The sequence below is a fragment of the Prionailurus bengalensis genome, chromosome A3 (genome assembly GCF_016509475.1).
Source record: "Prionailurus bengalensis isolate Pbe53 chromosome A3, Fcat_Pben_1.1_paternal_pri, whole genome shotgun sequence".
Classification (NCBI taxonomy): domain Eukaryota; kingdom Metazoa; phylum Chordata; class Mammalia; order Carnivora; family Felidae; genus Prionailurus; species Prionailurus bengalensis.
This window is the reverse complement of record NC_057354.1, coordinates 14,994,224-15,014,767: the sequence shown is the minus strand read 5'-3', so window position 1 is coordinate 15,014,767 and position 20,544 is coordinate 14,994,224. Positions and strand designations below refer to the sequence as shown.

Below are 20,544 nucleotides of genomic sequence, written 5' to 3'. Positions count from 1 at the left end.
CTGGGCATTGCTTGACCCTCTGGGCTGAGATTCTTGCAGACCTCCCCGGGGGATGACCAAAGAGCCCCAAGGACTGAAAGAGCGAGGTCTTCCAGGGATTGGCAGCCTAGACTTGAAGTCTTCCGGATCCTGGATCCAAGTCAGAGCCAAGTGGCCGCTTGGGAAGGCTGTGGGCACCAGGGTCCCCAATTCTTTGTCTGAGACCCTCTTTTCCTTCCTGACGTTGAGTGGTATACAGAGGTCAGAACCACCAGCTAGCCAGCTAGTTCATCCATCTCCCGGGTGACCCTGGGGTTACCTCATCCCGTAGCCGACCCCCTCCCCAGCAGGCTTAAGGCTCCGGGGGAAGAGGGTTTGGCAAAGTCGAGTCTGCGACAGATCCAGGCATCCCGACGCGGTGCCCCGGGAACGAGTGTGTGTGTGTGGGGGGGGGGTGTCATTTCCATCTGGGATCCCCTTCAGATACCTCCATTCTGAAGACAGGGACTCAGGCTGAGAGAGAATCTCTGCTCCCCCCAGATACGGGGTATGGTCCTATCCCCCAGCCCTGATTTCTCTATCCTGAGATTCCTGCCTTACTGGGCCTTGGGGTTTCCATGGGGTCTCCGGAGGCCTAGAAAAGAGGCATCTATCTATGTGTGTGGAACAGGAGTCAAGCTAAAAGCTCCCTTCCGTTCTACCCCCTCCCCATTAGTTACTAGACTCTGAGTGTAGCAGGTCCATCTGGAGACTTTCTCTCTATGTGTAGGGTCCAGGACCTGGTCAGGAGTTTGGGGTCCCAGAAAGATAAGGCCTCCCGGCGATGCCTGAAGGTGATGGTAGGGGGCTCTAAGGACCTGCTGGACTTGAGGGAAGAGGGACTATCAGATTGAGAGCCTCTGCCATCTCTGATTTTAGGTTCTTGGGGATGTAGGGGAGGACCTGGGAATGCGAGGTGCTGACCTCAGGGAAGTGGGACTAGCCTGAGCAGGAGGGTTCATCCGGACTAAGGAAGACCCCAAGGATACTGTGTCTGGCGCCCACGCCTCCTATCCCCTTGGGGTCTGACGCCCTCCCCCACCCCAATCTGGCTTGGGGATTCCCCCAGGCCTGGCCCCAGGCCCCCGGGGGAGGCTCCTTAGCCCTCGCCGCTCGCCTGTTTCCTCCCCGGGAGCTCTGGCCGCCGCAGCTTAATTGAAAGCCGATTCGGGCTGAGAGCTCCCAGGGGGCGGGGGCGGGGGCGGGGGCCAGGCGGAGAGGGCTCAGCCTCAGTCTGGCCCTGCCTCTCGCGCGCGCGCCACTCGCCGCTACCCGGCAGCCTGCGTCCTGGCTCTGGGGATTCGGGGCGAGTTCCCCCTTCGCAGTTCCCCCTGCTCCTCTGAAAACTCCTGAAGCTCACCCCTCTCCCCTCGACCAGTGCGCCCGCCGTTCCAGGGAGGGGACGAAATCAGCCCCCCGGCAGAGGAGGCCGGCGGCCTGGCATCCCGTCCAGATGGCAGGTGGAAGGGCGGGACCCAGGACCAGCCTATCGAGCCGCCCTCTCCCAGGCCCTCATCTCCTAGCTGGGAAACGGCCCCGAGTCTGGCTCCGCGCAGCGCGTCGCGTTACATAAGCGGCTGCGGGCGCGTGGCCGCCTCGGCTCGGCGCTGCGCTCTCTGCCCGCGCGGTCGCCATGGAGACCGGCGCGGGACTCCCTAGAGCCGGGTCTCGGGCCAGGACGACCCCCTCGCGGCCCGGCGCGTTCCCTGGGACCCCAGGAAGGAGGAGGGGCTTGGGAGGGGGCGGGAAAAGTAGAGGGGAGGGGCTCTCGTGGCCTGTAGTCCCGGCGCGGAGCTGACGCGGCGGGGAGAGGTACCCAGTCCCACAGGAGGCAGGGCCCCTGAATCTTCCGGCTTGGGGAGAGGTGTGGGATGCGGAGGCCGGGCTGGGTGGGGCACCACGAACATGAATAATAATTGTACTTGTAATAGCAGCAATAGTTACGCTTATGTGCTAGGCACACCCAATAGGCGTTATTCCCTTCAGCCTCAAAACAGCCCTGTGAGTTAAGCACAATTATTTTCCCTTTGCAAAGGAGGAAACTGAGGCTTAGAGAGTTTAAGGGACTTGCCGAACATGTCGGCACGGCCAGTGAAGCTGGGACTGGAGCCTAAATCTTGACCCCCCCCCCCCAGCCCTTTTCCAAGAAATTTGTTATCCCCCTGGACCCTTCTTGTTCCCACAACCCAGTGTGTTGATGAAGCATCTTGTCGGCATTTTTAAAAGGAGGAGGAACCCACTTCTCTTTTATTTCTCCTGTTCTCTGGCCCCGGGCAGCTCTTCTGAGATCCTGGGGGTCAGGAAGGAAGCCGGGGGGAATTTATCTCCAAATACTTTTTCCTCCTGAGAAAGACTTTTTCCACCCCACCCCCCCCCCCCCCCCCCCGCCTTAGCATCTATTATGTGCCAGGTTCTCACTGGGAGGACAGATCTGCTATTTCCAGGCACTCAGATATGTGAGGAGAAGAACGAGCTGATGGTGGCTCCCTGTTTAGGGACCAGGAGCTCCTGGCTTGATCGATGAGGTGGAGGTGGTGGCAGGAGAAGGTGGTGGGTGTCCCTTGAGCTGGTGAGGCATCGCTTCCCCCTTCCACAACTTTGAGTCAGGATGAGACTGGATTTGTAACAGGTCATGCTCTAGGGGTGGACCCTGGCTGGGTGACTAAGGAAGATTTCCAGGAGGTAGGGAGGAGAAAAACGGGGGAGGATTGGGAAGATGGAGGTGGAGAAAGACATGACAGGAGACCAGGGGACAGGAAATTCAGAATATGTAGGGCCTCAGGTTCATTTGGGATTTGTTATTGGGGACTTTCTCCAGATGTCTGCTCCTGGGATTCAGCCCTTGAGCTGAGAAAGGGTGATGGCTGAAGCCAAGGGAAAGTGCCTATGGGGGTCTCCTATGTCTCTTTGAAAGGACCTCTGCTAGGGGCCCAAAAGACTTCCTCCTTGGGTGATCTCATCCAGATTCATGGTTTCACACATTTCCTCCACACATTGTCATGGGTTACCCTCATCTCCTTCTCCTGCCAAGCCTTTCTTCTGGGGCCCAGGCTCTGTATATCCAAGAGCCTTCTGGACGTATTCACTTGAGTGTCCTATACTGCCTTTCCCTCAGTCAAATTCAGCTTCTTACCCACCCCCAGTCTCTGCCCTTCCCACATCTATTAAATAGCACCATCACCCACTCATTGACCTATGCTAGAAACCCCAGACATTATCCTAGGTTTCTCCTTCTCATGTCCCCAAACATCTGGCATAAAAATATGTGCCAATAATTCTTGGGTCTGTCCATTGTCCTGCATTGCTCTGGCCTGGGTCATCCTCAGCCCTTGCCTGGATTACTGAAAGTCTCAAACTTTCTTTAGATGAAATTCTCCATCTAAAGGCCAGAGTGATTGCTCTAAAACACAAGGCTGTTCATGGCACCTCTTTGGCTGAAACTCTTCAATGACTTCCCATTGTCCTCTGGATGAAGTCCAAAATCTTTAACATGGCCTGCTAATCATTTAAGGACTGAGTCTACACCTTCTGAGGCTCATCTTTTCATAGGTCACTCTCCACCTTTCAGCCCCTCCCTCCATGTCCCTTCTTCAGACTCCAGCCAGATCAGGCTTCTTTCAGCATCTCTGACCCACTCTCTTCACTCTTCCCTCTGGGCCATCGAACATGCTGTTCTGCAGTTCTCTCTGCCTGGAACACCCTCCCGCCTCCCTCCCAGCGTAGCTCTTACTCATCCTTCAGTTCTCAGCCTACTTGTCACTTCCTCTGGGAAGCCTTCCGTGACCTCCCAGGCTGGGCTGAATGCCTCTCCTGTATTCCCACAGTCCCTTATTCATCTCCTATCACAGAATTTACCACTCTGGGTTGGAAATTCATGAATACTGTTTTATCTCTTCTGCCTGTGGTTTCCCTGAGGGCAGAGATGGTGTCTTCGTGTGTGTTTTACTCCCTCTCCCTCCCATGCTGATTTTGGCACATGGTAGAGATCCAGTAAATATGTGTTGACTGAAGATGCATGAGGGGCATAGGGGATGCCACATGGGTCACTTCTCCAAGAGGTAAAGTATCCTTTGGTCCTCAGGCTTTAGTATTCTCTGCCTTTGTCTCTGGGAAAGAGCATGCTTTCACCCCAGAACACCAGCGTGGTCCCAGTTATGGTTGAGGAGGGGCACCTGGAGAGTCTAGAGTGACCTAGTGAATGAAGAAGGACCCCCCCAAGGGCAAGGAAGCACTCACATCTTCATTAAAAACCTACTACGTGCCAGGGAATGCACTAGGCTCTTTACACATCCTGTCAACTAAAATTCTACAAGGGGGGGGCATTACTGTTAGCTCCGTTTTTCCAATGTGCAAACTGAGGTTCAGAGAGTCAAAGGGGCCACATAGCTGGATGCCCAGGCAGAAGGATGGCAACCCATTGGTGCCAGACCCCTGACTCCTCTGCCTTCTCAGGTGATGGCAACCCCAAGGAGAGCAGCCCCTTCATCAACAGCACTGACACAGAGAAGGGAAGGGAGTATGATGGCAAGAATATGGCCCTGTTTGAGGTGGGTTGCTAGTTTGTGTGACACCCCATTCATCCGCCACTCCCTCCCTCTCTCCCTCTCTCCCTCCCGCAGGGACAGTGTCCTCCTCTCCACTTCCTTCTCTTTCCCTTTACCCCTGCTACTCCCTCTCCTTATCCCACATCCACTTTCCTTGTTCTCTGTGCTTTTTCCTCTTCCTTCCTCATCTCATCCCACCCCCAATGGTTTGCTTTCCTCCCCCCCATCTCTCTCTGCCTCCTACTATGTAGCTCGCCTCTCCTTTCCTGGGCCCTTGTGTCCTAACTCTACCACCCCCACCTCCACAGGAGGAGATGGACACCAGCCCCATGGTGTCCTCCCTGCTCAGTGGCCTGGCCAACTACACCAACCTGCCCCAGGGAAGTAGGGAGCATGAAGAGGCAGAAAACAATGAGGGTGGAAAAAAGAAGCCAGTGCAGGTGAGGGCCTTGGGGGGAAAAGGGATGGGGGAGGAAGAAGGGGTGGAGGGGACAAAGGGTGGGGGGACAAAAGAGAGTCAGTTGAAGGGGTGGATGATGGAGGCAGAGGGATAGGAGTTGGGGCTGAGGGTGAGGAAGGGATAGAGGTGGAGGGAGGAGAGGGGAGGGAGGGTAAAGACCAGAGGAAAGAGGGATGAAGGGATGGGGACGGAGAAGGGAAGGGAGTGGGGGATTGAAAATAGGGGGGAGGAGGGGTCTGGGTGTTCATAGTGACTACGGGCTGCAGAAACTGACACTGGCTTCCCCGGCAGGCCCCACGCATGGGCACCTTCATGGGTGTGTACCTACCATGCCTGCAGAACATCTTTGGTGTCATCCTCTTCCTGAGGCTCACTTGGGTGGTGGGCATCGCAGGCATCATGGAGGCCTTCTGCATGGTCTTCATCTGCTGCTCCTGTGTGAGTGACACCTCCCCCTCTCCTGACCGTTGTGGCAGACCAGGGACCTGGGGTGGGGGAGGGGAAGGGGCAGCACGAGACCTGAGTGTTTTGTAGGAATCACTGCGTATGATCTTTGAGAGTAAATCAGGTCTGATTGGTCCTTCCTGCATCTCACAAGCTGGTCCCCTGATAGCCACTAACCAGGTTTTGCCTGGATCGTGTGTGTGTGTGAATGGGTGCGTGTATAATTACACAAGTAATGCAGATTCATTGACGAAAAAGATAGGTGTGCAGAAGGAAATAAAATTCACCTAGAAAACCCCAGTGGTTAACATTTTTGTAGGCCCAGACTCACAAAAAATGGGATTATGTGTCACAAACAGCTTGTAATAGAATCCTTTCCATCCTCCCTAGAAAATCAAATATTCACGGAACACCTACTTCTCATCATGTTTACATTTCTTCACACATGACCCTTGAGCCACCTCTGCATGTGAGGTGGCCGCTACTGACGGTAGAACGCCTATTTTATTTCTTTTTAAGTTTTTGTTTTCACAAAATTTCAGACATACAGAAAATTTGCAGGAATAGAATATCCCTTCCACCAGACTCCCAAATGTTAACGTTATTGTATTTATTCCATCCTCTCTGTAAGTACCTTTTTTCCCCTGAATTTGAGAGCAAGTTGCAGACATGATGCCTCTTTATCCTAAATCCTTCAGTGTGTGTTTACTAAAAATGAGGACATTCCCTTATGTAACCACAGTACAATGATCAGAGGCAGGAAACTAACACTGATACGTTAATAATGTCTTAATAGTAACACATTAATAATGTTTTATCTGCAGGCCTTATTCAGATTTTGCCAATCATGTCCTCACTAACTGAAGAAAATTCAAGATCACGTTTATACTCATTTATGATATCATGATTTTAGCCTCCCTTAATCTGTAACAGCTGCTCTTTCTTTGTCTTGCATGACATTGACACTTTTGAAGAGTATGGAGCAGTTAGTTTGTATGATGTCCCTTGATCTGGGTTGGTCAGATATCTCCTCATGACCAGATTCAGCTTAAGCATTTAGGCAGGAATACAGTACACCTATTTCATAGATGAAGAAACTGAGGCTTAGACAAGTGAAGTGACTTGTCCCAGATCAGACAGCTGGTCAGAGGCCAAGCTGGGATTTCCAGAGCTCTCTGATGCTATAGCTTGTGCTTCCTCCATGTGCATGGTGAATAAGAGATTTTCTTGACCAGAAGGACTTGGCAGGGGTAGAAGTTGGAACAGGACCAGAGAGAAGCTCAGCAAGGACTTGTGGGTTTGGCAGGTGTTTATGGGGTATAAGGTTTGGCACTGACCCAGGGCACTGCGGCCCCTGCCCTAGCTGCCACTCTGATGATCTCTCTCCTTGCAGACAATGCTCACGGCCATCTCCATGAGTGCAATCGCAACCAATGGTGTTGTACCTGGTATGTGATGGGGCTTCTTGGAGGGGAAAGGGGTCTGGTTGGTCAGGAGGGGGCCCAGATAGTTGGAAGGAAGGACAGAGCCATAGGCTTTGGGGTCATCAGGACCAAGAGAGGCAATATTGAAGACCTGGGGGCTGGTCTATGATGTTTGTGGGGTAGGTGGGGACAGTGGTATTAAGGGGGACGAGGGAGGGAGGCAGTTGATGGAGTTGAACAGGGCAATGCAAGATCTCCATTTGCCTGAGACCCTCCTCTCCGTCATCCTATTTTTCTGAGCCATGACCTCCTTAGAGGGGTAATTAGCAACGTGGTAATTAGTGCTGCAAAATCCACTCAGAGTGGCTGGCTGAGTCTCCCACCATTCGAGGGCTGTAGCCTGTTAAGACATGAGGCACAGAACAACCCCTTTCCCACCTCTGTCCTGGAGCCCCCTCACCCCCAGTGGCAGCCCAGTGCCCCTTGAGCTTCTCACTGACACTAGGTTCTTTCTGCAGCTGGCGGCTCCTACTACATGATTTCCAGGTCTCTGGGCCCAGAGTTTGGGGGCGCCGTTGGCCTCTGCTTCTACCTGGGCACTACATTTGCTGGGGCCATGTACATCCTGGGCACCATCGAAATCCTGCTGGTGAGAGGGGCTGAGGAGGAGGTGTGGGGCCCCAGGCTGTCAATCAGTTAACCAATGCTCCCTGGACACCTCCTAGGGAGAGGTCCAAGCCACTCAGTGAGGCCAAAAGGAAATCAGATGTGGTTCTGTCTTTAAAAAATTCAGTCTAGTTGGGGAGACAAGATACAGTAATTACGTAACGTGAACAGCTGTCGTTCATCAGGCACCCACTGTGCTCTCAGCAGAGTTCCAATTGCTTTACAGTCATTATCTCGAATCCTCACAAGGATTAAGTATTATTATGCCCATTTTACAAATGAGAAGCTCAGAGAGGTGACATGACTTGCTCAAGGTCACTCAGCTACCAAGTGGCAGAGGTGGGTCGATAAGAGTTAATAGTGGTAGCAATAATTAAAGTAATGTCACACAATAGCTATATCTGGTGATTGCCTACCATGTGCCTGGGACTGTGCTGATTTCTCTGTGAATGTTAATTGTGCAGGACTGATGACCAATGGGTTGCAAAAGAGAAGAAGGATGTGAGGGAGCTGAGTAAGAGACATGTTAGGAGTAGTGACTGATGAGAAGAAATCAGGGTGCTGGGCAGTGTTTGAAGGAGAGCCTAGTGATGTGGGTCTCGGCTCAAAGCAATTCTGCTCAATGCACAAAATTGGAAAAATATCAAAGAATGTAAAAAAGGAAATAACAACTGCCTGAAGAAAATCACCATTAACATTTTGGTGTATTTCCTTCTTTTTTTTTTTTTTTTTACCATGTGAAATTGTATTCTGTCCTTGTAAAATAGACTCCATAGATTTCCCTAAGTAACTAGAAACTCCCTTTGTAATATCATTTATAAGCGAAAATAACTTTTTTAAGAATATAAACATACCAACATTCAGTCTAAAAATTTTAGAAAATACAAATATGCCGTAGGAATAAAAATGATCACATTTACTCCTATCATTGGATGTCATTTCCAGTCTCATACTACTGTAAATATACCGTGATGAGCAAGTATTTTCCAAAGCTCTTCCTGCACGTCAGGTTATATCCTTGGGGGTGATTCTTAGCTGGTTCTTGCTGTGTCACTCACCTGACCTCCTTGCCCCCTTTCCACAGGCTTACCTCTTCCCAGCTATGGCCATTTTTAAGGCAGAAGATGCCAGTGGGGAGGCAGCAGCCATGTTGAACAATATGCGTGTGTATGGCACCTGTGTGCTCACTTGCATGGCCACTGTGGTATTTGTGGGCGTCAAGTATGTCAACAAGTTTGCCCTTGTCTTCCTGGGTTGTGTCATCCTCTCCATCCTGGCCATCTATGCTGGGGTCATCAAATCTGCCTTCGACCCACCCAACTTCCCGTAAGTGCTGTTGCTCTGAGTCTAAGGCATCGTCCTCCTCCTCCCTGGTTAGGTTTCAGGGTCTGCGATGCCAGTCTCTGCCAACCTCCCTCTCCTCATCTCTCAGAATCTGAGTCCTTGTGGATTTAGAGCAACCTCCGTTGGGAAGTAAAATCTCTCCTTGTTTGGGGGAAATCTCTACAGGGTGGGATAATGTTTCTGGAGGTGGGCAGAGTTTCCCTTGTGAGGGTCAATTGCTTGCTGGTGGAGCAGAATTGGGAAGAACCAAGTGGGATTATTTCTGAACAGATGATTCTGTTAGAGAAGCATTTCCTGGCAGGAGACAACTTCCTGGAATAGGGCACCTTATTAGTATTGGATACCTTCTCTGTTGGGGGAAAGGTCACAGAAGAGAGGGTCTAGAGTCTCAAATCTTTGTGGGTCCTGCCTCTTTCTTGAGGACAGATTCCTTTAAATCCCACCGCCCAGGACTGCACACAGAGACTGCTGTCCATGGTTCTGAAACATAGCATTGTGCTAAAGTCGTGGTTCTTTGCTGTGGCTGCATATTAAAATCACTTGGGGGAGCTTTGAAAAAAAAAAACACCGATTCTGGGCTCCATCCCAATTAAATCAGGATCTCTGGATATGGGGCCCTGAGATCTGTGTTTTTTAGAGCTCCCCTGGTGGTTCTATTGTGAAGCCAAGGCAAGGTTATGTCCCTCCCCCATCTTCCTCCCTTGTTGCTCTCCCTAGGATCTGCCTCCTGGGGAACCGCACACTATCTCGCCATGGCTTTGATGTCTGTGCCAAGCTGGCTTGGGAAGGAAATGAGACGGTGACCACACGGCTCTGGGGCCTTTTCTGTTCCTCCCGTTTCCTCAACGCCACCTGTGATGAGTACTTCACCCGAAACAATGTCACGGAGATCCAGGGCATCCCTGGCGCTGCCAGTGGCCTCATCAAAGGTCTGGGGGGAGGGAAGAAGGCTGGTGTCCAGGGAACACTACAGGGATTGTGGGTTAAACAGTCAGGATTAAGGAACTCTACTTGGGATTCACTTAAACTCAATCAGTTTTAATTGAGCACCTACTCTGGGCCATCTTTCCTTGGCGTCTTGGAGGAATAGAGATGAAAGGGAGCCTTCAATATCTTACTACCTAGTAGGAAAGAAAGTCATCAGTTTAAACAAGTATTCACCACTAATCATCTCCGTGGTGTCTAGCACTGTGCTAAGCACCAGGAACATGATATAAATAAGTCACAGTCCTTGGCTTCAAGGAGTCCAATGGTGGACACAGATGCATAAGCAAATAAATTACAACATGAGTTGATGTGCCTTCAATGAACAGAGACCTCTCAGGGGAGGGAGTGGTCGTGTGTATAAAGGGGCAAGACAAGGCTTCCTAGACTCATCTGAGGAGGGTTTTGAAGGAAAAATAAGAGATTTTGAGTTATACTAGGGGGGTAAAGGAATTAAGGCAGAAGAACAGCTTGCCTGAAAACATGCAGACAGAGAAGAGCATATTGTGTCCTTCCAACCACAGATAATTTGGTATGACTGGGGCATAAAGTACAAAGGAAGGAGGGGCAAGAAATGATGTTGGAGAGGGTGGCATAAGCCAGATTGTGGCAGGCCTTGGAAGCCATATTGAAATGTTTGAACCATGTCCTGAGGGCAATGGGGGCCATGAAAGGGTTTCAAATAAGGGATGGACATGGTCAGTGTTATTTCTAAAGGTTCTTTTTGGCTGTTAATATGGATGAGGTAAAGGGAGAGAGAACAGGGAGTCCAGGAGGAGGCTGATGCTGAGTTCAGGTGACAGATGATAGTTTTCTGATCAAGAGTAATCGAGTGATGTCCATGGGAGTGGAGCACTGGTTCTCCCCCAGGGCTGTTTTGCCCCCCAGGAGGCATATAGCAATGTCTGGAGACATTTTTGGCCATCGCAACTAGATGGTTGTTACTGACATCTAATGCATTGAAACCAGTATTTTGCTAAACATTCTACAGTGCTGTAGGACAGCCCTCCACAACAAAGGATTATCTGGCCCCAAATGTCAATAAGGCTGAAGTGAGGAAATCCTGAAAAGGAGAGGAGGGGCATATTTGAGAAATATTTAGAAGGGATAATAGACAGAAATTGGAGATGGTTTTGAAACAGATATGGGGAAAGGGAACAGTTGAGGGCAATGTAAAGCTGTCTGAATTAATGATGGTGCCATTTACTGAGATAAGGGATACAAAAAAGGAGCTGGTTGTGAGGTGGCTGGCCAGTGAGACCAGTTTGAGACATATTGAATCAGTCTGAGATAGGTCTTTCTGTGTCTTTTTACCCCACTAGACTGGACTATTTGAGGGCAAGGACTAGATGTGATTCATGTGCAAAGCCTCTGCACATGGCCTGGCCCAAAGCAGGAGCTTAGGGAATGTCAGTGGAAATAAAATAGAGCAAAGGCCTTGAAGGAGTGAGAAGTGGTTGACCTTGACCCTTCTTTTTCTGCCCACCCCACCTCCTGGTCCTGGAGCTCTGGCACCCTGACTTCTGGTTTTCCTCCTAAGCATCATATCTCCTCCCCACAGAGAACCTCTGGAGCTCCTACCTGACCAAGGGAGTGATTGTGGAGAGACGTGGGATGGCCTCGGTGGGCCTGGCAGATGGCACCCCTGTCGACATGGACCATCCTTATGTCTTCAGCGACATGACCTCCTACTTCACCCTGCTGGTTGGCATCTACTTCCCCTCAGTCACAGGTGAAGGGGAGCTCAGAGAGGGAGGACTCTGCCTGAGAGTGATGGGTGGAGAGAGTCAATGATGATGTGGGGAATTTCTTAGTCCAGCAATCTCATCACATAGGCAGGAGCCAAAATCCAGTTCCCATTGCACAGATGAGGGAATTAAGGCCAGGAGAAGCCATGCCCAAGTTCTCACACCAGTCAGTATGCCAGGACTAGATCCCAGACTTCCTGGCTCCGAGGCTGGTGTCCTTTCTTCTTGTTGTGTCTTGTCTCCTGTGGCCCCTGTACTAGCTGCTCCTCTATTCACAGGGATCATGGCTGGTTCTAACCGTTCTGGAGACCTACGGGATGCCCAGAAGTCAATTCCCACTGGCACCATCCTGGCCATTGCCACCACCTCTGCTGTCTGTATCCTGCATTGCTGGGCTGGGACCACCGTGGATAGGGAGGGCTGGGAGGAGGGCAGCTGAAGCTGCTGCCTCACCCAGCTGGCCTGGGAGCAGAAAGGGGAATGTCATCCTGGGGATTCTCCTTCATCCTCTGCTACAGACATCAGTTCTGTTGTTCTGTTTGGGGCCTGCATTGAGGGGGTCGTCCTGCGGGACAAGTAAGTAAGGGAATTGGGGCTGATCCTGTTCTGGGTAGTGGGTGCATGGGGCCAGGTTTTGGGAAACAGACCCCGCAGAGAGTGTTGAGTCTGTGCAAGGGGACTTGTGGGAGGGAGATCACAGGCGAGTGCTTGCAAGCTCACCTTCTTATATTTTATCTTTCTCCTGTCACTCCAGCTCAAGAAACTTGGATGGTGTCTCGTTGTTTTTAGGATAATGCTACTTTCCTTTTTTTTTTTTTTTTTTGCTTTAAAATCTATTAACCCATTTAACATTTCTTAGATATCTATATGTTGGTCGTTGTCCAGTGTTCTAGGAGAGAATAAAAATAAATAACACATGCTTTTTGTCCTGAAGGAGCTCTTTGGGGGCTGATAACCATGCTCAACAACAGACTTGAAATGTAGAGCAGTAGGAATGGGCTCTGGTAGTGCACAGGAGGCCGTAATCCAGTCTTCAGAGGGTTGGGGAAGAGGAGGTGATGCTGGAAGTGCCTTACACACATTTTCCCACTTATCTTTCTCACTTTAAATGTTGAGTAGAGATCAGTTAGGTAACTAGGAGTGGCAAGGGCATTCTAGGTGGTGGGAACAGCATGAACAAAGGTGGAGGAGAGAAACAGTAGTGTGTGCGTGTGTGCGTGTGTGTGTGTGTGCGCGCACACACACATAGGTGCCTATAGCTGTAAGAAATTCAAGCTTCTGGAGACTACACATTTGAAGGGTATGGGCACGCACCACTAGGAGGGTAAAGTAGGAGGTCTTGTCACAGAAATCAGTTTCCATGGCTCCATCCTGGCTTCTGTAAGGTGGGGAATGGGGATATGCATCTGGAGCCAGTCCTGGAAGCCTGGGTTTTGGTACCAGGAAATTAGAGCTTTATTTTATAAAAAAAAAAAAAAATAGAGGAAACCCTGAAGGGTTTTAAGCAGGGGAGTGACCTGGCCAAGTGGGCAATTTGCATATATTATACTTATTAGCTTTTAGGGGAACTTAATCTCCACTTATTTCATTTAATCAGAGACCCCCCCCCCCACCTTGGGGTGCCTGTGTGGTTTAGTTGGTTGAGCATCTGACTTCGGCTCAGGTCATGATCTCACAGTTTGTGGGTTCGAGCCCCACATTGGGCTCTGTGCTGACAGCTCAGAGCCTGGAGCCTGCTTCGGATTCTGTGTCTCCCTCTCTCTCCCTCTGCCCCTCCCCTCCTCAAAAAATAAATCAACATTAAAAAAATTAATCAGAGACCTCCCACAGAACTGCAAGGGATTCAGCAGGCCATCCGGTAAAACCCTTCATCTGATTTTGGAGTCCTTCAGCAACAGCCCATTTGAGCACACCTCTGCTTGCACACTCCAGCCACAGGGCTCTCTCTACCTACTGAGGCAGCATCATTCAATTTAAGATAGTGTCACTGTTAGAAAATGCTTTTCTATGCTTCTCACATTAGATATCATTACCATAAATGAGGCCAGAACCCCATTTTTCAGATGGAGACACAAGTTCTAATAAGCCAAGAGATTTTTTCCAGCTTAACATATTACAATATTGACCATTTACTAGAATCACTATTAGTGTCTTGTTCCAGGCATAGTGCAAAGCATTTTACCTGTGTTGCTTCCTTTTATCTTGTCACCAATCATACGAGATAGGTTTATAATGATTCTCATTTTATAGCTGAGGCAACTTACCCAAGGTCACACAGACAGAAATGCCCAGGACATTAGGAGCTTTGTCTCCCCCCTTGCTCCTAGAGAGCCTAGTCCTGTGATGGGTGTACAACTGGTCCTGGGGTTGGTGTGGGAGACACGCCCTGGAGATCCAGGTGGCATTGCTCACCCAGCATCTCCTGTCCCCTTGCTGCTTCATTCCAGGTTTGGCGAAGCTGTGAATGGCAACCTGGTGGTGGGAACACTGGCCTGGCCATCCCCTTGGGTCATTGTCATCGGATCCTTCTTCTCCACCTGTGGGGCTGGGCTGCAGAGCCTCACGGGGGCCCCACGCCTGCTGCAGGCCATCTCCCGGGATGGCATAGTGCCCTTCCTGCAGGTCAGTGAGGGGTGGAGTGTGGGAAGAACAGCCCATCCATTATACCAGTCAGCCAAGCCACTGCCCGGAGAGGCCACCGGGTGAGCCAAGGCCCCCTAGGGCCCTGCTGCTCTGCACTACCAATAAGAAGAATGGGTGTGCCTTATTTGGGATTTGGCCCATGGTCAGTGCCATCTCTTTGGGCAGAGTTGTCTGCTCTTAGGGGAGAAACCATTAGCCCTCCTTTGGCTGAGTGATCAGGCAGGGAGGTAGCCAAAGGGCAAGTGTGGCTCTCTCCATGGTGCTTAAAAAAAAAAAGATTTATGGAGCACACCGTCATGGCCACTTGCTGGCCCCTGTAGCTCCTCTCCATCTGTCCTACAGGTCCTTCTTTTCCCCTTAAGGGGTCATTTGAACTTCATTAACTGAAGTGCCAATGTCAGAGTGGGAGAGACAGCCAAAGACTGGCCTCCCCTTGGGTAAGGGTGAGGAATACAGCATCCTCTCCCTACTTCCTCACTGGTTAGGGGATTCCTGCCTCCATTGCACTGGTCCCCAAGACTGGACAAGAGAGACAAGAAGTGCCTAAGATCTCAGACCTCTATGATGGTTGCTCTGTCCCCAGGTCTTTGGCCACGGCAAAGCCAACGGAGAGCCAACATGGGCCTTGCTCCTGACGGCCTGCATCTGTGAGATTGGCATCCTCATTGCATCCCTCGACGAAGTTGCCCCCATCCTCTCTATGTGCGTGCTGGCCTCTTGCCCTCCCCATCAGCTCTGGGGGGGGGTGGTCTCTCTACCTGGATCCTCCAGTTGTGACCCTGGATAGCCTACCCAATAGTGTAACAATCTGTCTTTTGTTATATGAAGATTCACTCCCACACACATCAGGGTGTGCTGAAAGGGGATCTGGCCCTTGAATCCCATTCCAGAATGTGATCTGGCCACCTCCTCGGTTTCTTATCCTCTTTCCCCCCCTTTCTTTCCCTATGTTTCTCTTTCTGTTTCTGCCTCCCTTTGCATCTCTGCCTCTCCTGGGGCCTTTCTGTGTTCTAGGTTCTTCCTGATGTGCTACATGTTTGTGAACCTGGCCTGTGCTGTACAGACACTGCTGAGGACCCCCAACTGGAGGCCACGCTTTCGATATTACCACTGGTGGGTGCCCTGTGCCCTTCCCTGCCTAACAGAACACTCTCCTATCTCCACCCCCACTCCACCTCACCCTAGCCCATCCGCTAGGTCTAGGGGTCCCAAAATTTAAAAAAAGGAGTCCATTTCTCCAGCTTTTGTAGCCCAAGTAGCAAGAGAAAGGTTCTGGAGAACCTTATAACCACAAATAATATAACACAGTCGTGAACAGTCTCGGCTATAGTCCCTCCCTCCCCACAATGCCCAACGTCTTTCAGTCTAGAAGAGGAAACCTCAGTGTCCTCAGCTGTGAAATGGGGATGACAACTGCACTGACCTCAGGGGCCCTCGTGAGTGTTACAGGGTTTAGTGCATGGAAGATTCTTATTATGTGGAGCCTGGGGCTCTTCTGATCATTTTACTTTATGGTCCTTCATCCTCACAATAGGCCTGTGGGGCAGACAGGGCAGGAATGACCATGCTTGGTCTATGGAGAGGGAATGGGCTCAAACAGGGGAAGGGAGTGGCCCAAGGTTACCCAGAAAGTCTCTGGCAGACCTGGACTTGAACCCAGGCTGCCTGACTCCCATCTCAGTGCTCCTGCTTTGCCAGTTACCTCCTCCTGGGGACACACTCTTCCCAGGAGATCTTGCCTACAACTCTCTCCAGACACCTGTGCCTCAGAAACCATCTGGCAGGGTGGTGTGGCAGGGTCTAAGGCACTGGGACAAGGCAGCGTGTTCTCAGGAGCTGGGGGGGGGGGTCATGGAGTGGCGCTGTCTGTGGCTGCTCATTCACCCAGAAGCTCCCAGATTCCCATGGTGCTCTTGGAGATGATGGTGTGAGTTCCCCCAGACCTGAGCTGCCCTAGACCTCCCAGTTCTTGCCTTGTTGTCTGAGCCCCGGGAACCAGTGACAGTCCTGCTGGGACTCAGAGGCTGGGTCTTCCTCCCATTGTTCAGGACACTCTCCTTCCTGGGCATGAGCCTCTGCCTGGCCCTCATGTTTATCTGCTCCTGGTATTACGCCCTGGTGGCCATGCTCATTGCTGGGCTCATCTACAAATATATCGAGTACCGCGGGTAAGTGCGGGGAAGTGGGGAGGGCTGGAAGGGGGTAGGGATGAGGTTAGAGTGGGGAGAGGCTGGGGCTGGAGGGGAGGGGGAAGGGTGATAGGGGTGGGATTGGGAGATAGGGGACAGGAGTTGAGGGAGGGGCTGAAGCTTCGAGAAAAGAGGTGGCAGAATGGCTGCACATTGTCTGCTGGGGCAGCCACTTGTGTGTGCGTGGTTCTTCCTGACACCCCTGGCTTTCTACTCTGGTTGATCCCCTTGGGTCCCCAGGGCAGAGAAAGAGTGGGGTGATGGGATCCGAGGCCTGTCCCTCAGCGCTGCACGCTATGCCCTCTTACGCCTGGAGGAAGGGCCCCCACATACCAAGAACTGGAGGTAAGTGGCCAGGAGCACGTGGGAGGGCCCAGGGGAAGGACAGGAGGGGAGCAGGGCCTGACTCTCCCTCACCTGTTTTGTTTGCTGGGTGGTGTTCCCGCCACAATGGTGTGTCCTTAATGTCTCCTCCTCTGCTCAGCCTAGTCTGAACCTTTCCCACCTGCGGTACCCGGGGTCAAGCTGAGCAACCATCCATTCATCCCCCCGTTCACCTCATCATGTGTTTAAAAACATGTGTGAATGCATGATCTGTGCCGGGCCCCTTTCCAGTCTCTGGGGACCTAGAGAGTGAATAGTTCCACGGAGCAGGCACACACGGAGACAGATAAACGTAATATCGTGTAGCATTTGCTCTGGGAAAGGTGGACCCATTCACTTTGAGAGTTATAGGGGGCTTCTAGAAATTTCTAGATTGAGAACAATCCCTCCACTTTATTCGTGTGAACATCAGGGACCAGAGAAGGTCTCAGAGGCCACGGAAGGCAGAACCGGAAGCAGAATCTTTGCCTCCACCTCTCAGCCCCGCCTGCTTTCTAGCTGATTGCTCTGCAAGCCCAGCCCTCGCTCACCTCCCTCAGGTCACTTTGCCGAGAGGAAGGCCTGAACTCTGAGCTCTGACTAGGACACTGTTGGCTTGCACTTGCTGATGTCTACTAAACTGGGTCTTCCAGAGACCAGGGCTTTGCGTTGTTTGTGAATTCTTAAATGCTTGCCACAGGGTCTCGCCCAGAGTGCTCAGAGAATGCTCTTAAACTGATGGTTGGTTGGATGGATGGGATGGCCAAATGAAAAAGGAAGTGAATGGATAAACAGATGAGTAGATGGCTAAGTGTATGTATGTATGGGAGGGTGATTGGTGAATAGATGAACGTGTGAATGGTTGGTGGCAGGTGGATGTTAGATAACTAGGTGAATAATGCATATATAGGTAAGTTAATATGGATGTGAGTGGGCGGCTGAAGGATAAAATGGATGGGCGGGTGACTGGGTGGATGGATGAGTGAGGTGGACAGCGAGATGGGTAAGTGGGTGGGGGTATAGAGGACGGATGGCTAGTAAGCTCACCAGTGTTTTGGTGTGTGGGGGCGTGGCGTATGGTGGGTAGAGGTTGGGTGGGTTTTGAATGGATCTTGAATCCTTTTCAGGCCACAGCTGCTGGTGCTGGTGCGCGTGGACCAAGACCAGAATGTGGTACATCCACAGCTGCTCTCACTGACCTCCCAGCTCAAGGCAGGGAAGGGCCTGACCATTGTGGGCTCTGTCCTTGAGGGCACCTTTCTGGACAACCATCCCCAGGCCCAGCGGGCAGAGGAGGTGAGAGGAGTCCCTGGTGGGAAGGGGGCAAGGACAAGTCCCTTGACTTGACCCTTTACACTTTGCCTTCTTACCTCCTTTGGGGTCAAAGGTGGCTCATGCTTTTCTTTCTTCTTTCTTAGAAGAGGAATCTAAGGACTCAGAGAGTGAGTTCCTTAGAATCCAATTGTCAGAACCAAAGACCTTCAGAGCCAAAAGGGCCCCACTTTATGGATAGGGAAACTGAGGCTTAGAGAAGTCCGGTCATTTGTCTAAGGACAGAAAACAGACTCAAATTAGGACTGCGTGACTCCTACTCCAGGCTTCTCCCTGCCAACGTATAGATCTTTCAAAGCGTTTTCACATCTATGATTCTTTCGACCCTCACGCCGCGTGAAGTTGGCAGTGTGAGCATCCACATTTAGTACAAGGGGAAACAGGCCCAGAGAGGGAAGACAGCTTGCTGAAAGTCACAGAGCTGGCTGGGAGCACAGGCAGAATTTGAGCCTGGGTCCCTGGCTCTGGGTCACCTGCTTCTAAGAGCACCGGTCTGTGCTCTTAGTGTACAGGGCCAGCGTGGGCAGGGGCGGCTGGCTTCTGTGTTATGGGGCACTAACACGTGTCTGGAACCTGGTGGGTAGCTGAGCAGGTGGGTTCTGTCTTCGATCCAGGCTTCTCTCCCCTGGGGGCTGTGACTAGTTGTGGAGAAAGGAGAGGGGGCCGGAGGGGGGAGAGGAGAGATGGGGAGGAGTACCCCTAATGGCTTGTGACAGTTGCTGTTTCTGCCTCACTGGGCCGTTCACACCAATCTGTCAGGGCCCAGGGCTGGAGGCCTCCACTGGTCAACTTCCTTCAATATGGAGTGGGTGAGAAGGTGCTGGGAACCATACAGCGGGCTGGGCCTGGGGAGATGGGGGGTGGATAAGACCAGATCCCAGGCCTCAAGGTGCTCACAGGCTCGTGGGAAGATAGAACGTACCCAGAAGGCTCTCAAGCCTTCCTGCTGTTGGTAGATGCTTCACTAGGGTTCATATCATCAGAATAATAGAATGTGCTGCGTGCTTCCAATCTGTCAAGCAGCAGGCTACCTTACCCACATCATGTCCTGTAATTCTGCCCGTTCCTCAGTGAGGTAGCTGCCACCCCCATTTGACAGATGGGCAAACTGAGGCTCACAGAGGTTAAGCGATTTGCCCAAGGTCACACAGCCAGGAGGTGCCTGAGGTAGGAGTTGAAGCCCTCTCTGCTTGACATCGGGGTAGGGGTTTAGAGTGTGGGGGATGGTGTCAGAGCCCTGGAGTTGAACCCCTACAATAACATACCCATTAGCTGGGTGGCCTTAAGGAAGGCTTAATTTCTCCGAACCTCAATTGCCTCATCTATAACATAAGACTAATAAGAACCCTACCTTCACAGTGCAGGTTGAGTGCGCATTAAAAATGCTTCTCATTATGCTAACTTTTAAAAGTTGTTAAAAACAAATCGTCGGGGCACGCACAGCAGCCCAGTTCCGTTCTGGTCTGGGTGGGGGGTGGTTTCTGAGAAGGTGACATTTGAGTTGGGCCAGCAGGGTGTGATATGCAATGGGGGGAGGGTCCCGGTGGGGGTGGAGGGCTTGCCGGCGAAGGCAGGGTGCGGGAAGTGTGGGCTAAGGTCATGGACGGCTTTGCGGGATCCACAAGGAATGGGGCTCTAGGTGATGGGGAGCCATGCGCGATTCTGGTGCCAGAGGCTGACGTGATCGGAGCTGAGCTTCGAGAAGATGGGGACAGTGAAGGGGAGAGACAGCCGGAAGGGAGGCCTGAGGCTCGTCCTTGTCTGACACGCCCCTCCCCCCATCTCCCAGTCCATCCGGCGCCTGATGGAGGCAGAGAAAGTGAAAGGCTTCTGCCAGGTAGTGATTTCCTCCAACCTGCGTGACGGCGTGTCGCATCTGATCCAGTCCGGGGGCCTCGGGGGGCTGCAGCACAACACCGTGCTGGTTGGCTGGCCCCGCAACTGGCGGCAGAAGGAAGATCATCAGACATGGAGGAACTTCATTGGTAACACTGGGTGGGCCGGGGACAGTGGTGGGCGGTGGGCTCTCCCTCTTGGGCCCCGGGGGCTCTTTCCCGGTGTCGCACATGCGGGGGGTCGGTGCTCAGAGCTGGCCATGTGCCAGGCGCTGAGGACTCAGGTGTGAGGGAGATAGTCTTGGGCCCTGCGGAGCTGACTCAGCCCCGAGAGAGAGAGTCAGTGGAAGGCAGCGGAAAGAGCTACAGCTGCGAAGTCAGAGAGGCCTGGGTCTCAATCTCACCTCTGGCCCTTCCTAGCTGTGTGATCGTTCACAAGTGACTCACCCTCTCTGACCACTAGACACCTTGGTAGTAATATAATAGCGGACATGTATAGACTGTGTTCTGTCTGCCAGACAAGTTGAGCCCCTCTCTAAGCCTCTTATCC

General features: G+C 51.8%; 1 protein-coding gene across 4 annotated transcripts in view; it reads left to right on the top strand.

Moving 5' to 3' along the window:
- SLC12A5 (solute carrier family 12 member 5) overlaps positions 1 to 20,544 on the top strand; it is a 36,602-nt gene that overhangs the window by 8,805 nt on the left and 7,253 nt on the right. For 3 of the 4 annotated variants that reach the window (XM_043553810.1, XM_043553812.1, XM_043553811.1), the window contains exons 2-18: positions 4,471 to 4,565; positions 4,871 to 5,002; positions 5,314 to 5,460; positions 6,860 to 6,914; positions 7,409 to 7,539; positions 8,641 to 8,882; positions 9,618 to 9,829; positions 11,446 to 11,616; positions 11,911 to 12,009; positions 12,151 to 12,208; positions 14,080 to 14,254; positions 14,859 to 14,977; positions 15,290 to 15,388; positions 16,324 to 16,443; positions 16,705 to 16,809; positions 17,955 to 18,123; positions 19,949 to 20,144. In XM_043553810.1, the coding sequence (XP_043409745.1) occupies positions 4,471 to 4,565; positions 4,871 to 5,002; positions 5,314 to 5,460; positions 6,860 to 6,914; positions 7,409 to 7,539; positions 8,641 to 8,882; positions 9,618 to 9,829; positions 11,446 to 11,616; positions 11,911 to 12,009; positions 12,151 to 12,208; positions 14,080 to 14,254; positions 14,859 to 14,977; positions 15,290 to 15,388; positions 16,324 to 16,443; positions 16,705 to 16,809; positions 17,955 to 18,123; positions 19,949 to 20,144 (2,325 nt within the window). The remainder of the gene's footprint in view (positions 1 to 4,470; positions 4,566 to 4,870; positions 5,003 to 5,313; positions 5,461 to 6,859; positions 6,915 to 7,408; positions 7,540 to 8,640; positions 8,883 to 9,617; positions 9,830 to 11,445; positions 11,617 to 11,910; positions 12,010 to 12,150; positions 12,209 to 14,079; positions 14,255 to 14,858; positions 14,978 to 15,289; positions 15,389 to 16,323; positions 16,444 to 16,704; positions 16,810 to 17,954; positions 18,124 to 19,948; positions 20,145 to 20,544) is intronic. The other variant, XM_043553813.1, reaches the window with a different exon arrangement.